At 45.8% G+C, this 20,000-nt stretch overlaps 1 protein-coding gene across 1 annotated transcript in view; it reads left to right on the top strand.

Moving 5' to 3' along the window:
* The window catches only part of cacna1ab (calcium channel, voltage-dependent, P/Q type, alpha 1A subunit, b), a 103,836-nt gene that overhangs the window by 39,055 nt on the left and 44,781 nt on the right, over positions 1-20,000 (top strand). The window contains 14 exon segments of the mRNA XM_077012083.1: positions 1,361-1,428; positions 1,728-1,834; positions 3,146-3,278; positions 3,879-3,960; positions 3,963-4,153; positions 4,155-4,339; positions 4,533-4,648; positions 4,651-4,821; positions 5,309-5,444; positions 5,702-5,831; positions 6,321-6,380; positions 6,699-6,805; positions 16,340-16,439; positions 16,562-16,722. Coding sequence (XP_076868198.1) covers positions 1,361-1,428; positions 1,728-1,834; positions 3,146-3,278; positions 3,879-3,960; positions 3,963-4,153; positions 4,155-4,339; positions 4,533-4,648; positions 4,651-4,821; positions 5,309-5,444; positions 5,702-5,831; positions 6,321-6,380; positions 6,699-6,805; positions 16,340-16,439; positions 16,562-16,722 — 1,747 coding nt within the window.

Genomic DNA, 20,000 nt, shown 5'->3' with positions numbered 1-20,000 from the left:
ACACACACACACGGGAAAGTCAATTCATGAACACTTCATTTTCCCTGCAGTGTTTAGCTAGGAGCACTACTGTATGCTGGAACCCCAACTCAGCCCATTCTTTACAGCAGGTCCACACACTAACCCCAGCACACACGCTAACCCCAGCACACACGCCAACCCCAGCACACACGCCAACCCCAGAACACACGCCAACCCCAGAACACACGCCAACCCCAGCACACACGCCAACCCCAGCTCACACGCTAACCCCAGCACACACGCTAACCCCAGCACACACGCTAACCCCAGCTCACACGCTAACCCCAGCTCACACGTTAACCCCAGCACACACGCTAACCCCAGCACACACGCTAACCCCAGAACACACGCTAACCCCAGAACACACGCTAACCCCAGAACACACGCTAACCCCAGCACACACGCTAACCCCAGAACACACGCTAACCCCAGCACACACGCTAACCCCAGCACACACGCTAACCCCAGAACACACGCTAACCCCAGCACACACGCTAACCCCAGAACACACGCTAACCCCAGCACACACGCTAACCCCAGAACACACGCTAACCCCAGCTCACACGCTAACCCCAGCACACACGCTAACCCCAGCACACACGCTATCCCCAGAACACACGCTATCCCCAGAACACACTCTAACCCCAGAACACACACTAACCCCAGCACACACACTAACCTCAGAACACACACTAACCCCAGAACACACACTAACCCCAGCTCACACACTAACCCCAGAACACACACTAACCCCAGAACACACACTAACCCCAGCACACACACTAACCCCAGAACACACACTAACCTCAGAACACACACTATCCCCAGAACACACACTAACCTCAGAACACACACTAACCTCAGAACACACACTAAGCCCAGAACACACACTAACCCCAGCTCACACACTAACCCCAGCACACACACTAACCCCAGAACACACACTAACCCCAGAACACACACTAACCCCAGCACACACACTAACCCCAGCACACACACTAACCCCAGCACACACACTATCTCCAGAACACACACTATCCCCAGAACACACACTAACCCCAGCACACACACTAACCCCAGAACACACACTAATCCCAGAACACACACTAACCTCAGAACACACACTATCCCCAGAACACACTCCAACCCCAGAACACACTCTAACCCCAGCACACACACTAACCCCAGAACACACACTAACCCCAGAACACACACTAACCCCAGCACACACACTAACCTCAGAACACACACTAACCCCAGAACACACACTAACCCCAGCACACACACTAACTCCAGCACACACTCTCAGGTGTGTGAGCTCCTTAACTGCTGCATGTAGACACTCTGCTGAATGTCTTCTTGGCCATCGCTGTAGACAACCTGGCCAATGCTCAGGAACTCACCAAGGTACTGGACTCTATGATTTGTGTGTGTGTGTGTGTGTGTGTGTGTGTGTGTGTGTGTGTGTGTGTGTGTGTGTGTGTGTGTTCATGTGGCATTTGTGTGACTTTTGTGTGAGTGTGGCTGTGGGTGACAAATTAGCATTTGTGTAAGTGTGTGTGCAAGTGTGTGTGCAAATCTGTATTTGGTTTTATATGTGACGTGTGTGTCTGTATGTGACCTTTGTGTGTGTGTGTGTGTGTGTGTGTGTGTGTGTGTGTGTGTGTGTGTGTGTGTGTGTGTGTGTGTGTGTGTGTGTGTATCAGGATGAACAGGAGGAAGAGGAAGCTGCATCACAAAAGATGGCTCTACAGAAAGCCAAAGAGGTGGCTGAGGTCAGCCCCCTGTCCGCCGCCAACCTCTCCATCGCAGCGTGAGTCACACACACACACACACACACACACACAAACACACACATACAAACACACACGCACACACACACAAACACACAGCCCCCTGTCCGCTGCCAACCTCTCCATCGCAGCGTGAGTGACACACACACACACACACACATGCCCTTCATGCACACACATGCAGTCTATGCACACATTCATTTGGGTACACATCCATATGCACAACTCCGTGTCTCAGATGTTTGAATATTTATGAGGGTAACTGAATGAACATGCTTACAAGAAACCTCTGATACCCAGGCCTTATGAATATGCATAAATATGCAAAAGAGGCTTAATCACTCGTTAATAGTAGAGAGACAACCAAGTTGATGGTTCTGGTGATGGATTAATGCACTTAATGCTATATGTTTTCCTATTTGATCCAGAACTACAACTGTTGTGGTTTAAGCTTAGCCTGTTATGATACTAAAGCATGATCACTCTGATTTATGTGCGCTGTGTGAGTCCACACAGAGCTGTTAAGGGTGTGCAGCCCCATGTAAGACTCAGCAGGAGGAGAAAGTGGTGGTCTAATAAAGGACTAACCCAATGTCAACAGCTCTGATGCCCACTGCTGTCTAAAGTACTGAATCTCCAACGCTACAATAAGAGTCACAAGGGCTGGAACCGTCATGGGACAAAAACGTAGAAGGAGCCCACTGTCCAACTGGGGCGAGACGGCGACACCACCGTGATGCTCCAGAGCCCAACCCAGAGACCCCACACAAGGCTCAAGCTGTGTAGGGGTCGTAGGTCACCCTGGTCCTATCGTAACTGCAGCTGTTTTAGTTAATTAGGTCATGTGGTGAAAATATATACCCCCCCCCCCCCCCCCCATATATTATGCAGTTTTAAACTTTTATATAGGTAATATGTCATCAAGGGTGTCTTCCTTTAACTTCCAAGGGAGTTAATTTATTAGTCATTGGTAAATCATTGGTAAATTGGAGTCCAGTAAAGTGGTATAACAATTTCAAGAACCACAGATAGAAGTAAACCTCAAGGATTCGCCAGCACTGGGTTACAAGTGTCAGAATAAAGGACCTGAACACTTGTGGAAATGTGATATTTCAGTCAAAAAGGAGTTGAGCGTGATTTAAGATGTGTCTGAAATGTACAAAGATGTGAGAAAACTTGAAAGGGTCTGAAAGCTTTCTGTATGCACTGGTGTTCAATTCAGATCAATTCAATTATTCAACTGTTCAATTCAATTATGATATAATGGCAGAAAACCCATGCACATTTATACCTTTTGCGTGTGTGTGTGTGTATGTGCGTGTGTGTCTCAGTAAGGAACAGCAGAAGAACTCAAAGGTGACCAAGTCAGTGTGGGAGCAGCGTACCAGTGAAATCCGCCGTCAGAACCTGATGACCAGCAGGGAGGCGCTGTACAGCGAGACAGACGCCGATGAGCACTGGAAGGTCAGAGATGACCACGACCTTCGACCCCAGACATTTTACCCACTCAGATAGAGCATGCAGTCAAGCTCTGTGTCATACGTACGTGCCAGCAAGAAAACATTACGAGATTTATGTGTTTATGTCAGGGAGCGTGGCTACGAGGAGCTTGTTCAATAACGTCAATATTGAATAACGATTCAAAATGTCAGTCAGAATGTTGATAAATGCGCTTCACGTCGGTCAGCAGTTAGCTCTGGTCATCCGAGTGAACTGAAACCCCAGGAAAAGGTTTTGTTGTTCACTGTAATTACGCTATTTAATTAGCATCTTCGTTTTTTATGGTGGCTAAATCCATAGCTAGCTTGCTAGTTCTGCTAGCTACAGGAGCTTATGTGAGGGACTGGTAAACTTTACACTCCTAAGCATCCATCATATCCAAATAGATGATATTTGTATATCTAAGTATATCTAAGTTCCAAAGTAAATATTTCCAGGTGCCAGCAGAATAAATTGCAAAATGATCACATTGATATTGGCTCTGCAATATCGTTAAATAATTTTTTTGCATTACTGAGGCTGTAAAAAAAGATACACACACACACACACACACTCTTCCTGCAGAGGAACTACCGCAACAGAACTGACATGAAGACTCACTTAGACCGCCCCCTGGTGGTCAATCCTCAGGAGAACCGCAACAACAACACAACAAACCCCGACCAGGTGAGGCGAGCCAGCAGCGGCCTGACGACAACCTGAACCGCCCACCTTCCTACCAGCCCCGGCCACAGCCCCAGCACCACGCCCACTCCAGCCAGCTGTGCCTGCACCACCCAAACTCCATGGACGAAGGGGTGGAGGCCGGCCGAGGTGGGGGCGTGTCGCCCCAGCACAGGTGCCCCCCGACACCACCCCCCCCACAGACGCAGGGAGGAGGACGGGGCAGAACGGGGCAGGAGGCACCGCGGCAGAGGGGCGGAGCCAGACGAGGTACAGGAGAGGAGGGTGAGGAGGCATCGCCATGGCAACCATGGAGACGGGCAAGGGAGGAGGGATCGCAGCTGCCAGTATTGCTCAAAGAAGTGAGTCTTTTGAGACGTAAGCATGTTTCTGCATGTGTGTGTGTGTGTGTGTGTGTGTGTGTGTGAGAGATGACAATACCTGTGCAATTAACCACCCCATCCTTTCACCTGCTTCCACACACTCCTCTCACATCCTCAATTTCTCTCTTTTCATCTCTCTCTCTCTCTCTCTCTCTCTCTCTCTCTATCTCAGGGATGACGTTGGGTGCTCTGCTTGTCGAGCGCTGTCGGCCCCTGTGGGCGCTGACGGCCATCACAGCGAGGACCTGGATAACCTGAGAAACAGCAGCCGTCTGGCCCTGCACCACCCCGAGAGCCGGCTCTGCCCCCCGAGCAGGCCAACAACCTGCTGAACCTGCGGGGACAGGAGCTGCACGACACCGTCCTCATCCTCACAGACCCCATGAAGAGCCCCGTGAAGACGGACTACACCGCCATCGACATGCCTCCCCTTTACCCCTCTCTCAACGCCCAGCTGCAGGGTGAGGACCCGGGGTCTGGGGGCGTGATGTTGAGGGCATATGAATGTATGGTCATTCCTGTGGAAGTAGGTATGTAGGTCTGTGGAGGTGTGTGTGTGTGTGTGTGCATTGGTTATTTCTGGATAACCGACTGTGTGTTGGTTGATGATGGTTAAGTTGTCCAAGTCTGTGTGTGTGTGTGTGTGTGTGTGTGTGTGTGGTGTGTGTGTGTGTGTGTGTGTGTGTGTGTGTGTGTGTGTGTGCATTGGTTAATTCTGGATACCGACTGTGTGTTGGTTGATGATGGTTAAATTGTCCAAGTCTGTGTGGGTGTGTGTGTGTGTGTGGTGTGTGCATTGGTTAATTCTGGACAACCGACTGTGTGTTGGTTGATGATGGTTAAGTTGTCCAAGTCTGTGTGGTGTGTGTGTGTGTGTGTGTGTGTGTGTGTGTGTGTGTGTGTGTGTGTGTGTTCATTGGTCAACGATGTGCTCAAATGTGTGTGTAGTGAACAAAAATGCCAACCCCGATCCAGCCAAAGAGGGTGAGAAAAAAGAGGAAGAGGGCAATGCTGACGATGACGAAGACGGACCCAAACCGATCCCTCCCTTCAGTTCCTGCTTCATCCTCTCTCCCACAAACCCGTGAGTGTGTGAGAACAAAAGGGGCGAGAGTGGTTGAGCGTACACGCGAGTGTGTGTGAGTGTGTGTGAATGTGTCAGCTTGGACAGTTGGCTGTGGGTGAACGTGTTGTTTTTGAGGTCATGTTGTAAGAAGCAGCCTAGATTTCTCGCTCCTTTAGGGTATATTTAGAGTTTGCTGTTAATTCAAACATGTTTCGGAAGTTACATCCCCTGTGTGTGTGTCCTCTGGGTGTGTGTCCTCTTTGTGTGTGTTTCAGCTTCCGAAAATGCTGCCACTACATCTTAACTCTACGTTACTTTGAGATGTGCATCCTTTCCGTCATTGCCATGAGCAGCATAGCTCTGGCAGCCGAAGACCCTGTCTGGCCCGATTCACCACAGAACAATGTGAGGGCAGGACACACACACACACACACACACACACACACACACACACCACTTCAAAAATTAACCAAAAAAACAAAAAAATATGGATATTGGATTCTTTGTCAAGTAACATTTCTGAAGATAAATGTCATGAGTATTTTGAGTGTTGTTATCAGTGTTAGAGAGTATGGCACAGATGTAAACAACAACACTGCGTGATGCGCTATATGGTAAAAAAAAAAAGAAGCAACAAACAAAATGGAAGAAACAATGTTTTATATTCAGTTTGGTAGCCTCTTCCCTTAGAACATTTTCACATGCGCCTGCATTCAAGCCGTAATTGGTGGTAAGTGTTTTGAGCTTATTGGTCACACACATTTTAGTCACTGCAAGGTGGGCGTGGTCTGAGACTGAACACCTACAGAAAATGAGAAAATGGTTGTAAATGCTTTTGCTTGTAGTGTCTGTACAAAAGCTGTGTGTGGGAATTTTAACGTTCTCGTTTTACAGGTCCTTCGATACTTTGACTACGTCTTCACTGGTGTGTTCACTTTTGAGATGTTGATCAAGGTAACGGTGCTTGCAGAAGTGTGTGTGTGTGTGTGTGTGTGTGTGTGTGTGTGTGTGTGTGTGTGTGTCTGTCTGTCTGTGTGTGCTCATTTTCTGTTCTGTGATGTAGCTGGTTGTGCTGGTTTTGGTATTTTGTGTGTGTGTGTGTGTGTGTGTGTGTGTGTGTGTGTGTGGATGTATGTGTTTGTGCTCGTTTTCTCTTTTCTACGTTGTAGGCAGTGGTGCTGGGTTTGGTATTTTGTGTGTGTGTGTGTTGTGTGTGTGTGTGTGTGTGTGTGTGTGTGTGTGTGTGTTAATATTTTGTTCTCTTTGTTGCAGATGGGGTACTGGGTTTGGTTTTTTCATGAGGGTGCATATTTCCGTGACCTTTGGAACTTTCTGGACTTTATAGTGGTTAGTGGTGCCCTGGTGGCCTTCGCCTTCACGTAAGTGCCCTTACACCCCTGATCTGCCCCTTACACCCCTAATCTGCCCCTTCATTGCCGCTTGCAGCCCCCCTACTCCTCTGTCACTCTGCAACTTATGCCTCCATAAAGCCCTAACATTCTTTTTATCCCCCTAAAGCAACTCTTTTCTATGTCCTCTCTCTCTCTCTCTCTCACACACACACACACACACACACACACACACACACACACACACACACACGCTCACACACACACACACACCACACACTCTTGGAACAAGTCCCGTGCTTCTGTCCCTGACTCCTTTCTTTTTTAACATCTATTAGTTTTCCACACTTCTTGTTCTTTTTTCCGTTTTTGTCCTCCCTCTCTCTCTCTCTCTCTCTCCCTCTCTCTCTCTCTCTCTCTCTCTCTCTCTCTCTCTCTCTCTCTCTCCCCCTCTCTCTCTCTCTCTCTCTCTCTCTCTCGGTCTCTCACACCCTTCTTCATGCACCTGCTATATCAGGGCGTTATGTCGTCTTACCCTCTATTACTTTGTTCACTCAAGCTCTCGTCTTTCCTCTCTGCAGTTCCACACCACCCCTTCTCTCTCCCCCCCCCCCCTCTCTCTCTCTTTCTCTATCCATCTCTGCCTGTCTGCCTATCTTTCTGTTTCTCTTTCTGTGTGTGTCTCTCTTCTCTTTATCAGTGTCTGTCTATCTTCTCTTTCTCTCTGTGTCTGTTTCTCTTCCCTTTCTCTCTGTTTGTCTCTGTCATCATCTCTTGGCCCTTGCTGTTTATACACAAAAACCAACCACACAACAAATTAGACCTTAGACTAACTCCAGACTAACTCCAGACAGTCTTTTCTGGGTGCAGGGGAATCTTGACATGTTCACTGTGGCCACCGCTTTCTCTCTCTCCAGCTCTGTATTAACTCCTGTGTAGTTATAGTTGAGTTTGTCCATTGGGCAAATCTTTTACACGTAATGTCCTGTAAACTGAGACAGAGGAAGAAGAGGAGGTTCTTTTCCCTCCATCTTCATCAGTCCCTCCCCACATCTCCCCTTTCGCTCCCTTCTCCCCCCTTTCCTGTGGAAAGGGTTATATGAGGCCCCGTGTGGGTAGGGCCTCATGGGGGAGGGGCCTTGTGGGGGAGGGGCCTCCAGGCACCTTTAGCCCTTTAGTGCCCAGGTGTGTTCCGTGCGGAGTGGCCAGAGCCCCGCCTCACTGCAGGTACCGCTCTCTCTTTCCTCTGCACGCCCGAGGGGGGAGGGGCAGGATGGGGCGGGTCATAAGAGGTGATGGGCGGGGCATGTTGGTCTGGCAACGGAGAGCTGTCAGCTGCTCAAGGAACACCAGCATGGAATGACCATCAGCTTCCTGCAGAAAGCTCGTCTTCCGTGAGGGTTTACGATCATGAGTGGTGTGGTGGTCTGAAGTGATGCTACTGCATTTCCTCTCCAACATGCCTTTTCTGGAAGAGTAAAGTCTTGAACGTGGTCTGTGGGCTTAGGCACGCAGACATCAGAGTCAGGGTCATACTCAAGCTTTCTGCAGGACGCTGATGTTTTATTAAGAATTGTTGTTTTGTGAATTGCTGTGTATGTGTGCATGTTTATGCAGGTGTATATGCTTGTATGTCTGTGTGTGTGTGTGAGAGAGAGAGAGAGTGTGTACAGATTTTATCAGTATTAAAATAGAATGATGTATAGCTGTATATCAAAGATGTATCTTAGATGAATATGGTGAAGAAACTTAATTTGTATTAGTCTCAATTGAGCACAGGATGTTCTGTAATTTACTCCTAGTGAGATGCTGTTCACTACAAATTCTGAAAGCTCTTTTTTTACTCTTTTCCCCATTAGCCTTTATTCTATCTGTTTGTAGTTGTAATCAATGAGTGGGCATTGGGCATGAATCCTTAAGAGCCGAGTGACATTTGTAAAGGATAATCCACAGAGCTCTTCGTTTGTAAAGGATAATCCACAGAGCTCTTCGTTTGTAAAGGATAATCCACAGAGCTCTTCATTGGGAGACTAGGAATATTATGCTTCAAGCATAGTTTGAAAGTAAAGTTGGTGAAAACTGTTCAGTACAACTTGAAGTTGGAAAAGGACCCATACATATACTTTTGCTAAATTTGGTTATTACTTTTTGTTTCTGCCAAACTGTAAATATTGTGTCCAACTTAGCTGCAATAAAAACTACTTATTGTTGCAAATCAGGCTCTGACTAAAAAGTCGCCTTTTGCTTGAAGTGTTGTCGAAGCCAGGTCCATATTCTGGGAGTATTTAGAGCTAGAGGGTATAATGTGTATTAGATTATCTTGATTGGTAAACAAGATGTGAAGGCACTTCGAGAACTTTTCTTGCAAAATCTGGTTTCTAATTTATTTCTCAAGTTAGTTGCCCAGTAACAAAACATGGGATGGAATTAGGTAACATTGGGTGTTATCAGCCTTCCTCTTAATTTATGTCTTTGAAGGAGATCTCTATGGAAACCACGAACATTTCCACCCAGTTAAATGTACATAGCTGGAACACACGAATTGTACAATATCCCAGTTTGGAAGGTCAGATGTGACTTGGGCTAAAATAAGAGTTCTGTACATAGACGCCTTTCAGATGTCTTTGTATTTAAAGTGCATTTTAAAGTATTTACAGTACTTTTTACAAGTATTTACAATTTTCTCAGTAGATTTGGTACACTTCTCACATCATGGTTTACATTGGCATCACAAGTACATTTCTCAAAACAGTTAGTGCAAACAGCAAAACTCAATGAAATATCTGCAAAAGCACATACTTCACTCAAAATTCTTAAATATTTAGGTCAATTAATTTGTCAGTGCCATCAGAGTATTTAGTCTGTGTGCCATTGCCTATGAACAAGGCAGTCAAAATAATTGTCAGTGCAACTATGTCATAGTGCAGACTAAGTATATTCTGATGAAAACTAGCTTAAGTTTTTTTATTTCAAGAAAGCTGCACATTCTGTGGTACATCAAATGAAAATACGTTACACACAATACAAACTTACACAGAACACAAAGTTACACATCACTGTATGTGTGAGACTGATGAAAGAATTTGGACTAAATCAAATTTGTACAGCAATATTGTTTGATTATTGTTCATGCTGCAATTTGTTGACAAAAACAAATCTGATAGAAATTCAGAAAAGGCAGGCAGCTGACCGTAAAAACTGCAAAATTAGAAACTTACTCTACACATTCAAAACAACCTGAACACATACAGCCTCCTCTTGTTGAGGTGTGAAAATGAAACCTAGTGTTTCCATTATGAGACTTTGTGATACTGCAGTGTTTAGCGTCTATACATGTTTGCCAATTACAGTAAAGGCACATGAGACACACCTCTGACCTGTGGTTGAGACCATTGGTTGATCTAAACCTTCACAAATTCCCTTTCTTACTGTAACTGAATGTTAACCTGCAAATAATTTAACACCAAGTTAGGATAAAATTACCAAAATGTTAAAAAAAAAAAAAAAAAAAAAAAAAACCAAACACCCCCCATGCCTTAGGGATTATGACATGTTCAGCACTTTTGCATGTAATGACCTAGGCCTAAAGACTAAATGTTTTGGAGGGTAAGACAATTCAACAGACAATCCGTACAACACTAACATACCTTGTAATATGGAATGGATGAGAATTGTGTGGGACTTTCAGAGCTAAATCGTTGCATTCATAGATCACTCACTCTTTGGAAGATTTCATTCGTAACCTGAAAATACACTGAAAGCATATACATTTTGGATGATGTCAGCTAGAGATGAGGGCTCAGAATTGTAAAGCAACAAGTGCTCAGCATATAGAGAAACCTTCCAGTTCAAGTCCCAATTTAACGTAAAACTGGGAAAGGTGGACCCAAGTGTCGGATCACGCGTGAGAAATAAAACAAAGCCATAAGTACCCGGGAGAAAAGAGAACAAAAGGCAACGCGGTAAACTCAACGCTTAAAACGAAACTAAGGACGCCAGGGTAAGAGACTGGCAGCAGGCAAAACACGCCGCAACAAAACCTTCCCAAAATAAAGATATAATGTACAGGAAGTTAAACAGGTGCAGGAAAACTTGAGAAAGGGCCAGGGAACAGCACAGGAGATAGAGACTCGAATAAGTGACAGATATAGATAGAAAGGTGGCGAGACACCTTGATACGATACGCAACGATTGAGAATGCAGAGAGAGACTGAAAACGTACCGGCATGACCAAAACAATTCAGCAGTGACTCGTCACAACAAGCTTCCTTAAGTAACAAGAGAGACAGCTGAGATGGATCACTGCTGATTGAGTCTGGGACTGACTCTGGAGCCTCTAGTGGCGGCTGGAGGAACGGCACCCGAGCCAGCCCAACCCTGATTTTCCCCAGAATGACTGAATGGCCTTGAGCATTCGAGATAATGGTTCTATTGGGCAATCCTGTGTTTGAGCATCTGGATGAGGTAAAACTTAATTCTGATCATTGAGGCTTTAGGGGAAGAGTGCAGGAGGAGATGTCAGGGCATCAAAATTGTCACCTAAACCAAATTTCCTTGTTTAATTTTATTTTTATTTATTTATTTATTTTATTTTATTTATTTTTTTACAGGGACAGTACAACACAACATTATCACCCATGGGCAAAAGATGCAGCGTACACAGGGATTCTAGCCAAAGGCTAATTTACAACCCTTGTTCCTGGTTAGGCTTTTAATCTAAAAATTCAAGGAGAATGACAGATAAATAAGTACAATGCAATCACAGGTTAGACAAATATACACTTAACAATTACATATCCAGTTTGAACCTCAATGTTCACAATGTTGTTGTTCTTTCAGCCAATGCTTCAGTTTTATTGTGAACAACCTCATGTCTGACATTGACTTTAGATCCTGTGGTAAAGCGTTCCATAACTGTGACCCTTTAACTGAGAACGATGACTGTCCCATGGTGGTTCTGACCCTTTTAACTCTGCAGTTCCCGCTGACCCCAGCTCTTGTTCTCACAACTTCACGATTATGTTTTACTATTAACTGACAAATTACTTCAGGAGCAAGACCATTAGTACATTTAAATATTGTCTTTATAAATGAAAATTTAAGGAAATTTTCAAAACTCAGCAAATTATATTTTTGAATAATTTGGCAATGATGCCACTTTACTGGTTTCTTATTAAACACGTTTAGGGTTTGCTTGTATAATGACATTAATGGCTTAACGACAGATTTAGAGGCCTGACCCCAGATGATAGAGCAGTTCGACATATGAGATATTACCATTGCATGCATATACATTTGAGCGGCTTGGGTTGATATACAGGGTCTTATCAAACAAAAACAGTTTATATTAATATTTATTATCTTGGACATTTTTTAAATATGAGAATCAAATTGGAAAGAAGGTCAAACAGTCCAGTAGCAGCCTAACTTCAGGGTATGTGGGTAGACAAGGGCCATGCAGGATAGTGAACTCAGAATGTGAACATTGGAACAGAACCATGTCTGAACTGAATGGCTGTCGCATGCACAACCCACACAGGTGGAGCTCATTAGACCCAGGTTCTAATTGGTCTACACTCACACAGACAGAGATGGTTAGACTCAGGCTGTAGGTGGTCTACACCCACACAGGTGGAGCTCATTAGACCACAGCAGCGGCATCCATGATGCTGGGAATGCCTGTGCACTAGAGAGAACCCTCTGTGCTATATCAGTGCACACATAGGCTTCTCAAATCACTCCAATTTTTTCGTATGTTTTTCTTGTTCTTCCTCTTTTCTGATCCTTCATATAATTTGCTGTGTTCTCTGCCTCCTCTTCCTCATTCCTCCTCTGCCTGTAGGATCGTAGCTCATACATGACCTCATAGAGAGATTTCCTTTAAATCTGTCCTCATCTGTTTCTTCTCTCCAGTCTTGAATGACCAGTCATTGAGACCTATGTTTTTTGAGAGTGATAGAGCTTAACATAGATAGATAGATAGATAGATAGATAGATAGATAGATAGATTGATTGATTGATTGATTGATTCTTGTTGGAGAGAAAGAGAAGAGACAGTAAGATTGGACTCTGAAATGACACGTGCTCTTTGCATGGGTGTTCTGACCTCTGTCTCTTATAGTTTTACCTCAGAGTAGAACCTTCTCAAAAAGAGTCAAGAAACCATCCCCGCTAACAATAAATTCGGTCACCAGTTAAAAATCTGAAAACTTTGTTTGTACCATAATCAGGCAAGTTGAAGGTAAATGTAATGAAATGCTGTTTAAACATTTGTTGAAGAGTGCTCCACAAATCTATATTTGAGGTCATTTTAGGAGCTATGTTGGTACGTTTTTAGTCAGCGGGGTTTTTAGGAAGCGCACAAGACGAGGTCAATGTAAAGTGTGTTTTAAAGTTAGTTTAAAGTTAACCTTGCTGAGGTCCATTCAAACAACTCTTAAAAAGTCAACAAATGTACACACATCTGGCAACTTCCTGTTTTGGAGTGACCCCTGCAGACAGATGTGTTGCAGGTTATTCAGTCCCACATGCTGTCATCTGCATAATGAACCATACACCTTACCAGTTTCACCTGCCGTTACTGTGACACACTGCCATCTTGAGGCTGCTTTGGTGTGGCGTCCATCTTGGCTCAACTGTAACTGAATTGTACTTCCATTTCGGCTCAGCGCGAGGCAGTGTGCCTCAGTAATTAGAAACGCTGTGTGTGTGTGTGTGTGTGTGTGTGTGTGTGTGTGTGTGTGTGTGTGTGTGCATGAAATTTCCTGGGCAACAAAGACCTCCACTGTTGTGTGGCCCTGCCCAATCTCGAGTATATTTCAGGCAGCAGGAGTTGTACAGCATTGATTAGAACAATACTAATACTTAGAACAATACTAATACGTAGAACAATACTAATCACAAATATTAGACAGGGAAGCACTCTTACCTCCTGCTGGAAAGCTCAGGGGTTACGGTTAGGGCACAACATAGAAGCAACAAGCACAGACCCGCGATGTGGGGACGACAATGTGTAGGCATCTCTGTGTTTGTGTGTGTGTGTGTGTATGTGTGTGTGTGCGTGTGTTTAATGGGAGTCTTCCTGTAATCTCACACTAAACATAATAATACGCATTTCAACCTTATTATGTTCCAGAACCTTAGAGTATGTTCAACATTCAATCAAATTTACCAGTGTATTCTTATACATGTATATCTCTGATAGTCCACCCAGCAGGGCAGTCTCTGTGAGTGTTTAATCAGGTCCCCGTTTATGCTAGCACGTGTTAGTGGGTATGTTGAAGGCGACGGGGTTTGTCTGGCCTGAAAGACCCAGTCCCGACTGTCGTGTGTGTTTCCATAACCACGTTTATCCTTAACGAAACTCCTCCCCTCTGTCCTGTTGCTTCTGTTGCTCTTTGTCTATCTTTTTTCTCTCTTTTCTATGTATTCTGTATATGTGTTTGTGTGTGTGGGTGTGTGTGTGTGTGTATGTGTGTGTGTATATATATGTGTGTGTGTATATGTGTGTGTGTGTGTATATGTGTGTGTGTATATGTATGTGAGTGTGTGTGTGTGTGTGTGTGTGTGTGTGTGTGTGTGTGTGTGTGTGTGTGTGTGTGTGTGTGTGTGTGTGTACACATCTGTGTGTGTGTGTGTGTACACATCTGTGTGTGTGTGTGTGTGTGTGTGTGTGTGTGTGTGCTCCTCTCTTGCTGTCTCTGATCATCTCTCCTGTCTCTACTGTGGTTCCCCTGAACAGGAGCTTCATTGGGTAAAGTTCCCTTTTTTCCTGTTGCACGGCAACCGTCTGGCTCACAAGATGGCTTCTCTCTCTTTCTTTCTTTTCTCCACATCCCACCATCCCTTCTTTCGTCTCTGTACATTTGTTCTCTTCCCTGCCTTCCTCAGGCTCAAAGAACTTCTCTCTCTCTCACACACACACACACACACACACACACACACACACACACACACACAAGCTCAGTCAGAAGGGAGAAAGTGATTGATTATTGATAAATTGGCACGTTGTCGTGGTACTTACTCAGTCCAACTGTCATGAAGAGATGTGTACTTGGTAGAAAACAGGCACTACACACACATCCAGGCCTGGTTGTCTTCACACAGACACACACGTGGCCGACAGGCTTGGGTAATGAAGCACTAGTAGCACTAGTACTTTTGTTTCAAAATAAAATATTTTTTGAAAAGGAATTCAGAGAAAAAAACATCAGTATTCCCCAGACAGAGGCTTTAAAATCTGATTGTGCAGTACCGCCTTTCTGCACTAGAGGGCAGGAAGTGGCACGTGTTGCCAAAACACTGTTAAAGTAAGAGGAGTAGCACTAGCAAAAAAAAATTGCTAACTTGCTTCTAACTAGCTTATGGCTATAAATATGTAAAATTCTTCCAAATTGTAGCATAAATGTTAGACACTTTCAAATGAATATTATGGAGCTACTATTAATTTGATCAGCTTCGGTATTTGGTTTTAATAGATTGGTTTTAAGTTTTTAATAGAAGTATTAGACATAAGGGTTAAGATAATCCCTGCAGAGCGATTTACAATAAAATTCAGTTGTTCTAAAAATTGTCTGATGCTGGTCCGTTTTACCCTTTAGCCTTTTGTGCTATGACCTTTCTGTCATAAAAGAGATAGAAGTTAGAAGCTCACCATCGAGTAACATGGAGAAACAGTGTGAGAACAGTAGCCTAATACTGGTTGGCATTGTTTTCACGTGGGCCTTTTCAAAATATTTTCTAAGTCTCCTCAGAATTTTCCGCCCAAGCAGAAAGTTCCAACATGGCAGCTTGACTGAGTTCCTCCCAGATGTTTTAAAACCTCCCAGGTGTTAAAAAACTTTCCTGGTGCTTAAAATGTCACTCTACCACAATCATGGCCATTTTGATGAGGATATAGCTACAAAAATTTCAATACAATAACTTTTAATCAGTTTTCAAAAAGACATATTATGTCATAACCTGCCCAGGTCAAGACTGAGCTGCCTTCACAAGTTACAGAGGAAGACCTCCTACATCACCATGACACCATGTCTACTATTAACACCTCCAGACCTCCATCCTCAAATCCTCTAACAGAAAGAAAGAAAGAGGGTTGGCTTGGCATTGCACTAGGAAATGCCTGACAGTCTGTTAACAATGACCAGGAAATGCCTGACAGTCTGTTAACAATAACCAGGAAATGCCTGACAGTCTGTTAACACTGATGAGGAAATGCCTGACAGTCTGTTAACGATGCTCAGGAAATGCCTGACAGTCTGTTAACGATGCTCAGGAAATGCCTGACAGTCTGTTAATGACGGTCAGAATGTGCTCTGCTTTTGGAATGCCAAAAAACAAATAAAGGCACAAATATGATGCCAAACATGAGCAGAAGCAGAAACGTCAACCGCACGAGTGTGTGTGGAGATATTGCACGCTGATGGAAAAAACACAGTGCTGGCGCTCATGATGTGTGAATGAACCTTTCCAGCACTGGGAACCAGTCCTGCACTTCCCCGAAACACTCACTACTCCCCCACAGCCGAGAGGCGGTGCCGTGACCTTTTCACCTCCGTCCTGCAGGGGGACCGGTAAGGGCAAGGACTTCAGCACCATCAAGTCCCTGAGAGTGCTACGAGTCCTCAGACCTCTGAAGACCATCAAGAGGCTGCCTAAACTGAAGGTAACCGTACGCACCACACACGCAAAAGTCCTCACCTCGGCTAGACCTGAGGTTGTAGGCATCCTACTGCGATGTGAGGTGTAGCTGATCCAGTGGGCCTGGCGTGCACTGTGGTCTCCCAGGCGGTGTTCGACTGCGTGGTGAACTCCCTGAAGAACGTGCTGAACATCCTCATCGTCTACATGCTCTTCATGTTCATCTTCGCCGTGATTGCCGTGCAGCTCTTCAAGGGGCGTTTCTTTTACTGCACCGACGAGTCCAAAGAGTTTTCCACCGACTGCAGGTGAGTCCATTTGCCTCTGTGTGTCCTCCAGGTAAGACGAATAGCTGGTGAAAATGAAACCAAACTGTGGCTGAAATAAATAAGTCTAAAGTTTGGCTGATATGAATGAGTCCGAACTGTAGCAGATGATATTGAATCCAAATTGCAGCTCATATATATTAATCTGAACTCTAGTTGATTTCTATCCCATAATACATGTGCTAACCGTATATTAACATCCATTTTTGTACATGACTAGAAGCTCTTCTCATATACAAATATATTAACACATAGGTTGTATACCATATAAATATGTTATCAATAAGAAATGCAGTGTATGCGAACCAACTATTGGCAGACTGCAGACAGGACAATGATATCCAAAAATATTCTGGCTTCCAACAAAATCAAAATGTTTCTGAGAAAAATTTGGTTGTTGTCGGGCAACTTAACTTTGCAGTAAGTTAAAAAGGAGCTTCTGTGTAGGTAAACTTTGCCATATAGCTTGTAGCTAGAAGTCACAAGAAATATACATCTTTATAGCTAGAAACCAAGGGAAATATATATCTTTGCATGTTTTTCTGTATTTATGCATAGCTACAGATTCTATGTTACCTTAGTAAAAACATTTGGATTAGGATTAGGATACCTAATGTTGTGTCAGAGCAGGAGATGTGGGAGACGGAATCCCCTGCGGATGTCTTAAGGTGGCAGACACAAGTGCCTTGTCCGTGCATGGAACGATAGTACACATGCAAGAAAACAAAGTCACGTCGTGCTGTATTTTCAGTGCCGACGCCGAGGGTGAACTGAAAGTAATCGCGGAGAAACTCGACCCATAAAACAGGGGAGAACTGAAAATAATCGCGGAAGTACTCATCGCGTATAATAGGGGAGAACAGAAAACAATTGCGGAAACACTCAATGCGTAAATAACAAGCAGAAAACCAAAGAGAAAACAACCTGATGCCAGGTTGCCAGGGGAAGTAGCTGGCTAGCTGGCAAATACCGCGAAGAACAAAAAACCCTTCCCAAAAACCGGCTGGCCGGACCGCACCACCGCCAATCAACCAGGAACTGTTCCCGGCCCTGGACCCGACGGATGTCCAACAACCGACGAACGGTGTAGGCGGGACCCCCACCGACCGTAAGGGGGGCCGGCGGCGGCGCGGGGCGGGGAAGACGGCACAGAACCGTCCGAAACTGCAAGGCGTGAATACCCGGGTGGGCGGTGAATGGTGAGACATGAGCCCATTTCATGACTTGCCCACGCACCCGGGCCGGAACATAGAGCCGTCTTACCGGACCACCCCCAGGACTGGGATCCTTAACCAAATCACAGTGGGGGGAATCACAGTCTCGGGCCAGAGAGGATGGTTCCCATAGGCGAGAGAGGGCATTGGGTTTGGTGTTCTTAGACCTGGGCCGGTATGACAAGGTGAAGCTAAACTTCTCAAAGAAGAGCGACCATCTAGCCTGCCTTGGGTTGAGCCTTTTGGCCTGCTGGAGGTATGCCAAATTCTTGTGGTCAGTCCAGACCACAAAAGGGTGTTTGGCACCCTCCAGCCAATGCCTCTACTCCTCGAGGGCCAATTTGACGGCCAAGAGCTCCTTATCACCCACGTCATAATTGCGCTCAGACGGAGTGAGACGATGGGAGTAAAAGGCGCAGGGGTGTAGTTTAGGGGGGCTTCCAGACCATTGAGTCAGGATGGCCCCACCCCTGCCTCAGAGGCATCGACCTCCACAATAAAGGGGAGGTCAGGATCCAGCATATGGAGCACGGGGGGCGAAAACGAACCTTCCCTTGAGGTCGTCGAACATGGCCTGGGCCTGAGGGGTCCAACTGAAACCCCTAAGGGTTTTTACTGGTGAGCGCAGAGAGGGGGGCCGCCACAGAATTGTAGTCCTTAATGAACCAGCGGTAGAAATTAGCGAACCCCAAGAAGCGCTGAACCTGACGAACCAACATGGGCACAGGCCAGGAGGCTATGGCTTTGGTCTTTGCCGGGTCCATGACCAATTTGCCCTTGGAGACATGGAAACCGAGGAACGAGACCTCTTCCGTATGGAATGACGACTTCTGCAGTTTGACATACAAGTGGTTCTCCAGCAACAACTGGAGAAACGTTCTGACATGCCTGACGTGTTCCTTGAGTGACTGGCTGTATATCAGTATGTCGTCCAGGTAGACAAATGCATAGCGGTCCAAGGTCTCCCTTAATACCTCATTTATCTACCACTGGAAGACGGCTGGGGCATTCATGAGCCCAAACGGCATCACGAGGTACTCGTAGTGACCCAAACGGGTAATAAAAGCAGTCTTTCATTCGTCCTCCTCACGTACTCTGATGAGATTGTAAGCACTGTGCAAGTCCAGCTTGGTAAAAATGGTAGCTTGCTGCAGTGCGTCGAAGGCCGATGGCATGAGGGGTAAAGGGTGCCTGTCTTTCATGGTGATCTTGTTGAGCCCCGGTAATCAATGCATGGCCGTAAATTTCCATCCTTTTTCCCCACAAAGAAAAATCCCGCACCCGCAGGAGAGGAGGATGGCCGTATAAGCCCTGCAGCCAAGGACTCCTGGATGTACTCATCCATAGCCTTGCGTTCGGGCGGAGCAAGCGAAAACAGACAACCCCTAGGAGGGCTCATTCCGCCCCACTGTTTGACTGACGGATGCAGCCAGTCGATGTCTGGGTTATGGCATAAGGGCCGTCCCGTCAACGTCGGCCACAATGAGGGGTGTGTCGGGCAGCTGTCACATCTGTGGCCTCCCTTACCACAGTACAAGCACTGGCCCTCTTGTATGTGTGACTGCCTCTCATCTCTTGACAGCCGAGTGTGCCCTATCTGCATCGGTTGCTCCCCAAGGGCCTCACTAACACGATCCACCTTGGATGTGAGGGAGCTGGCTTGAGCGGTGGCGGAGAATCCAGGCTGGGAGCGGCGCCTGGTTCTGCGTTCTCGTAACCGATTGTCAAGCCTGACCGTCAGCTCAATAAACGCTTCCAGATCAGTTGGTAGATCCCGGAGGGCTAGCTCATCTTTAAGACCCTCATCTAACCCCTCGAGATAAGCAGCTGTAAGGGCTTGGGCCTCCCAACCGCTCTCAGCAGCCAAAGTATGGAACTCAATGGAGTACTCTTGCCCTGGCGTAATTTCCACGGCCTTGACCCTACTAGGCCACCGGATGCAGGGTGATAGAAAGTGCTCCTCAAGGCTTGTGAGAACCATTCAAAAGATGAGCACACTTTGGGTTGGTTCTCCCATACTGGTGTAGCCCAGGCCAAAGCCTTGCC

This window comes from Brachyhypopomus gauderio, chromosome 1, assembly GCF_052324685.1.
Source record: "Brachyhypopomus gauderio isolate BG-103 chromosome 1, BGAUD_0.2, whole genome shotgun sequence".
Classification (NCBI taxonomy): domain Eukaryota; kingdom Metazoa; phylum Chordata; class Actinopteri; order Gymnotiformes; family Hypopomidae; genus Brachyhypopomus; species Brachyhypopomus gauderio.
The sequence above is the reverse complement of the archived record's forward strand: the minus strand, read 5'-3'. Positions and strand labels throughout refer to the sequence as shown.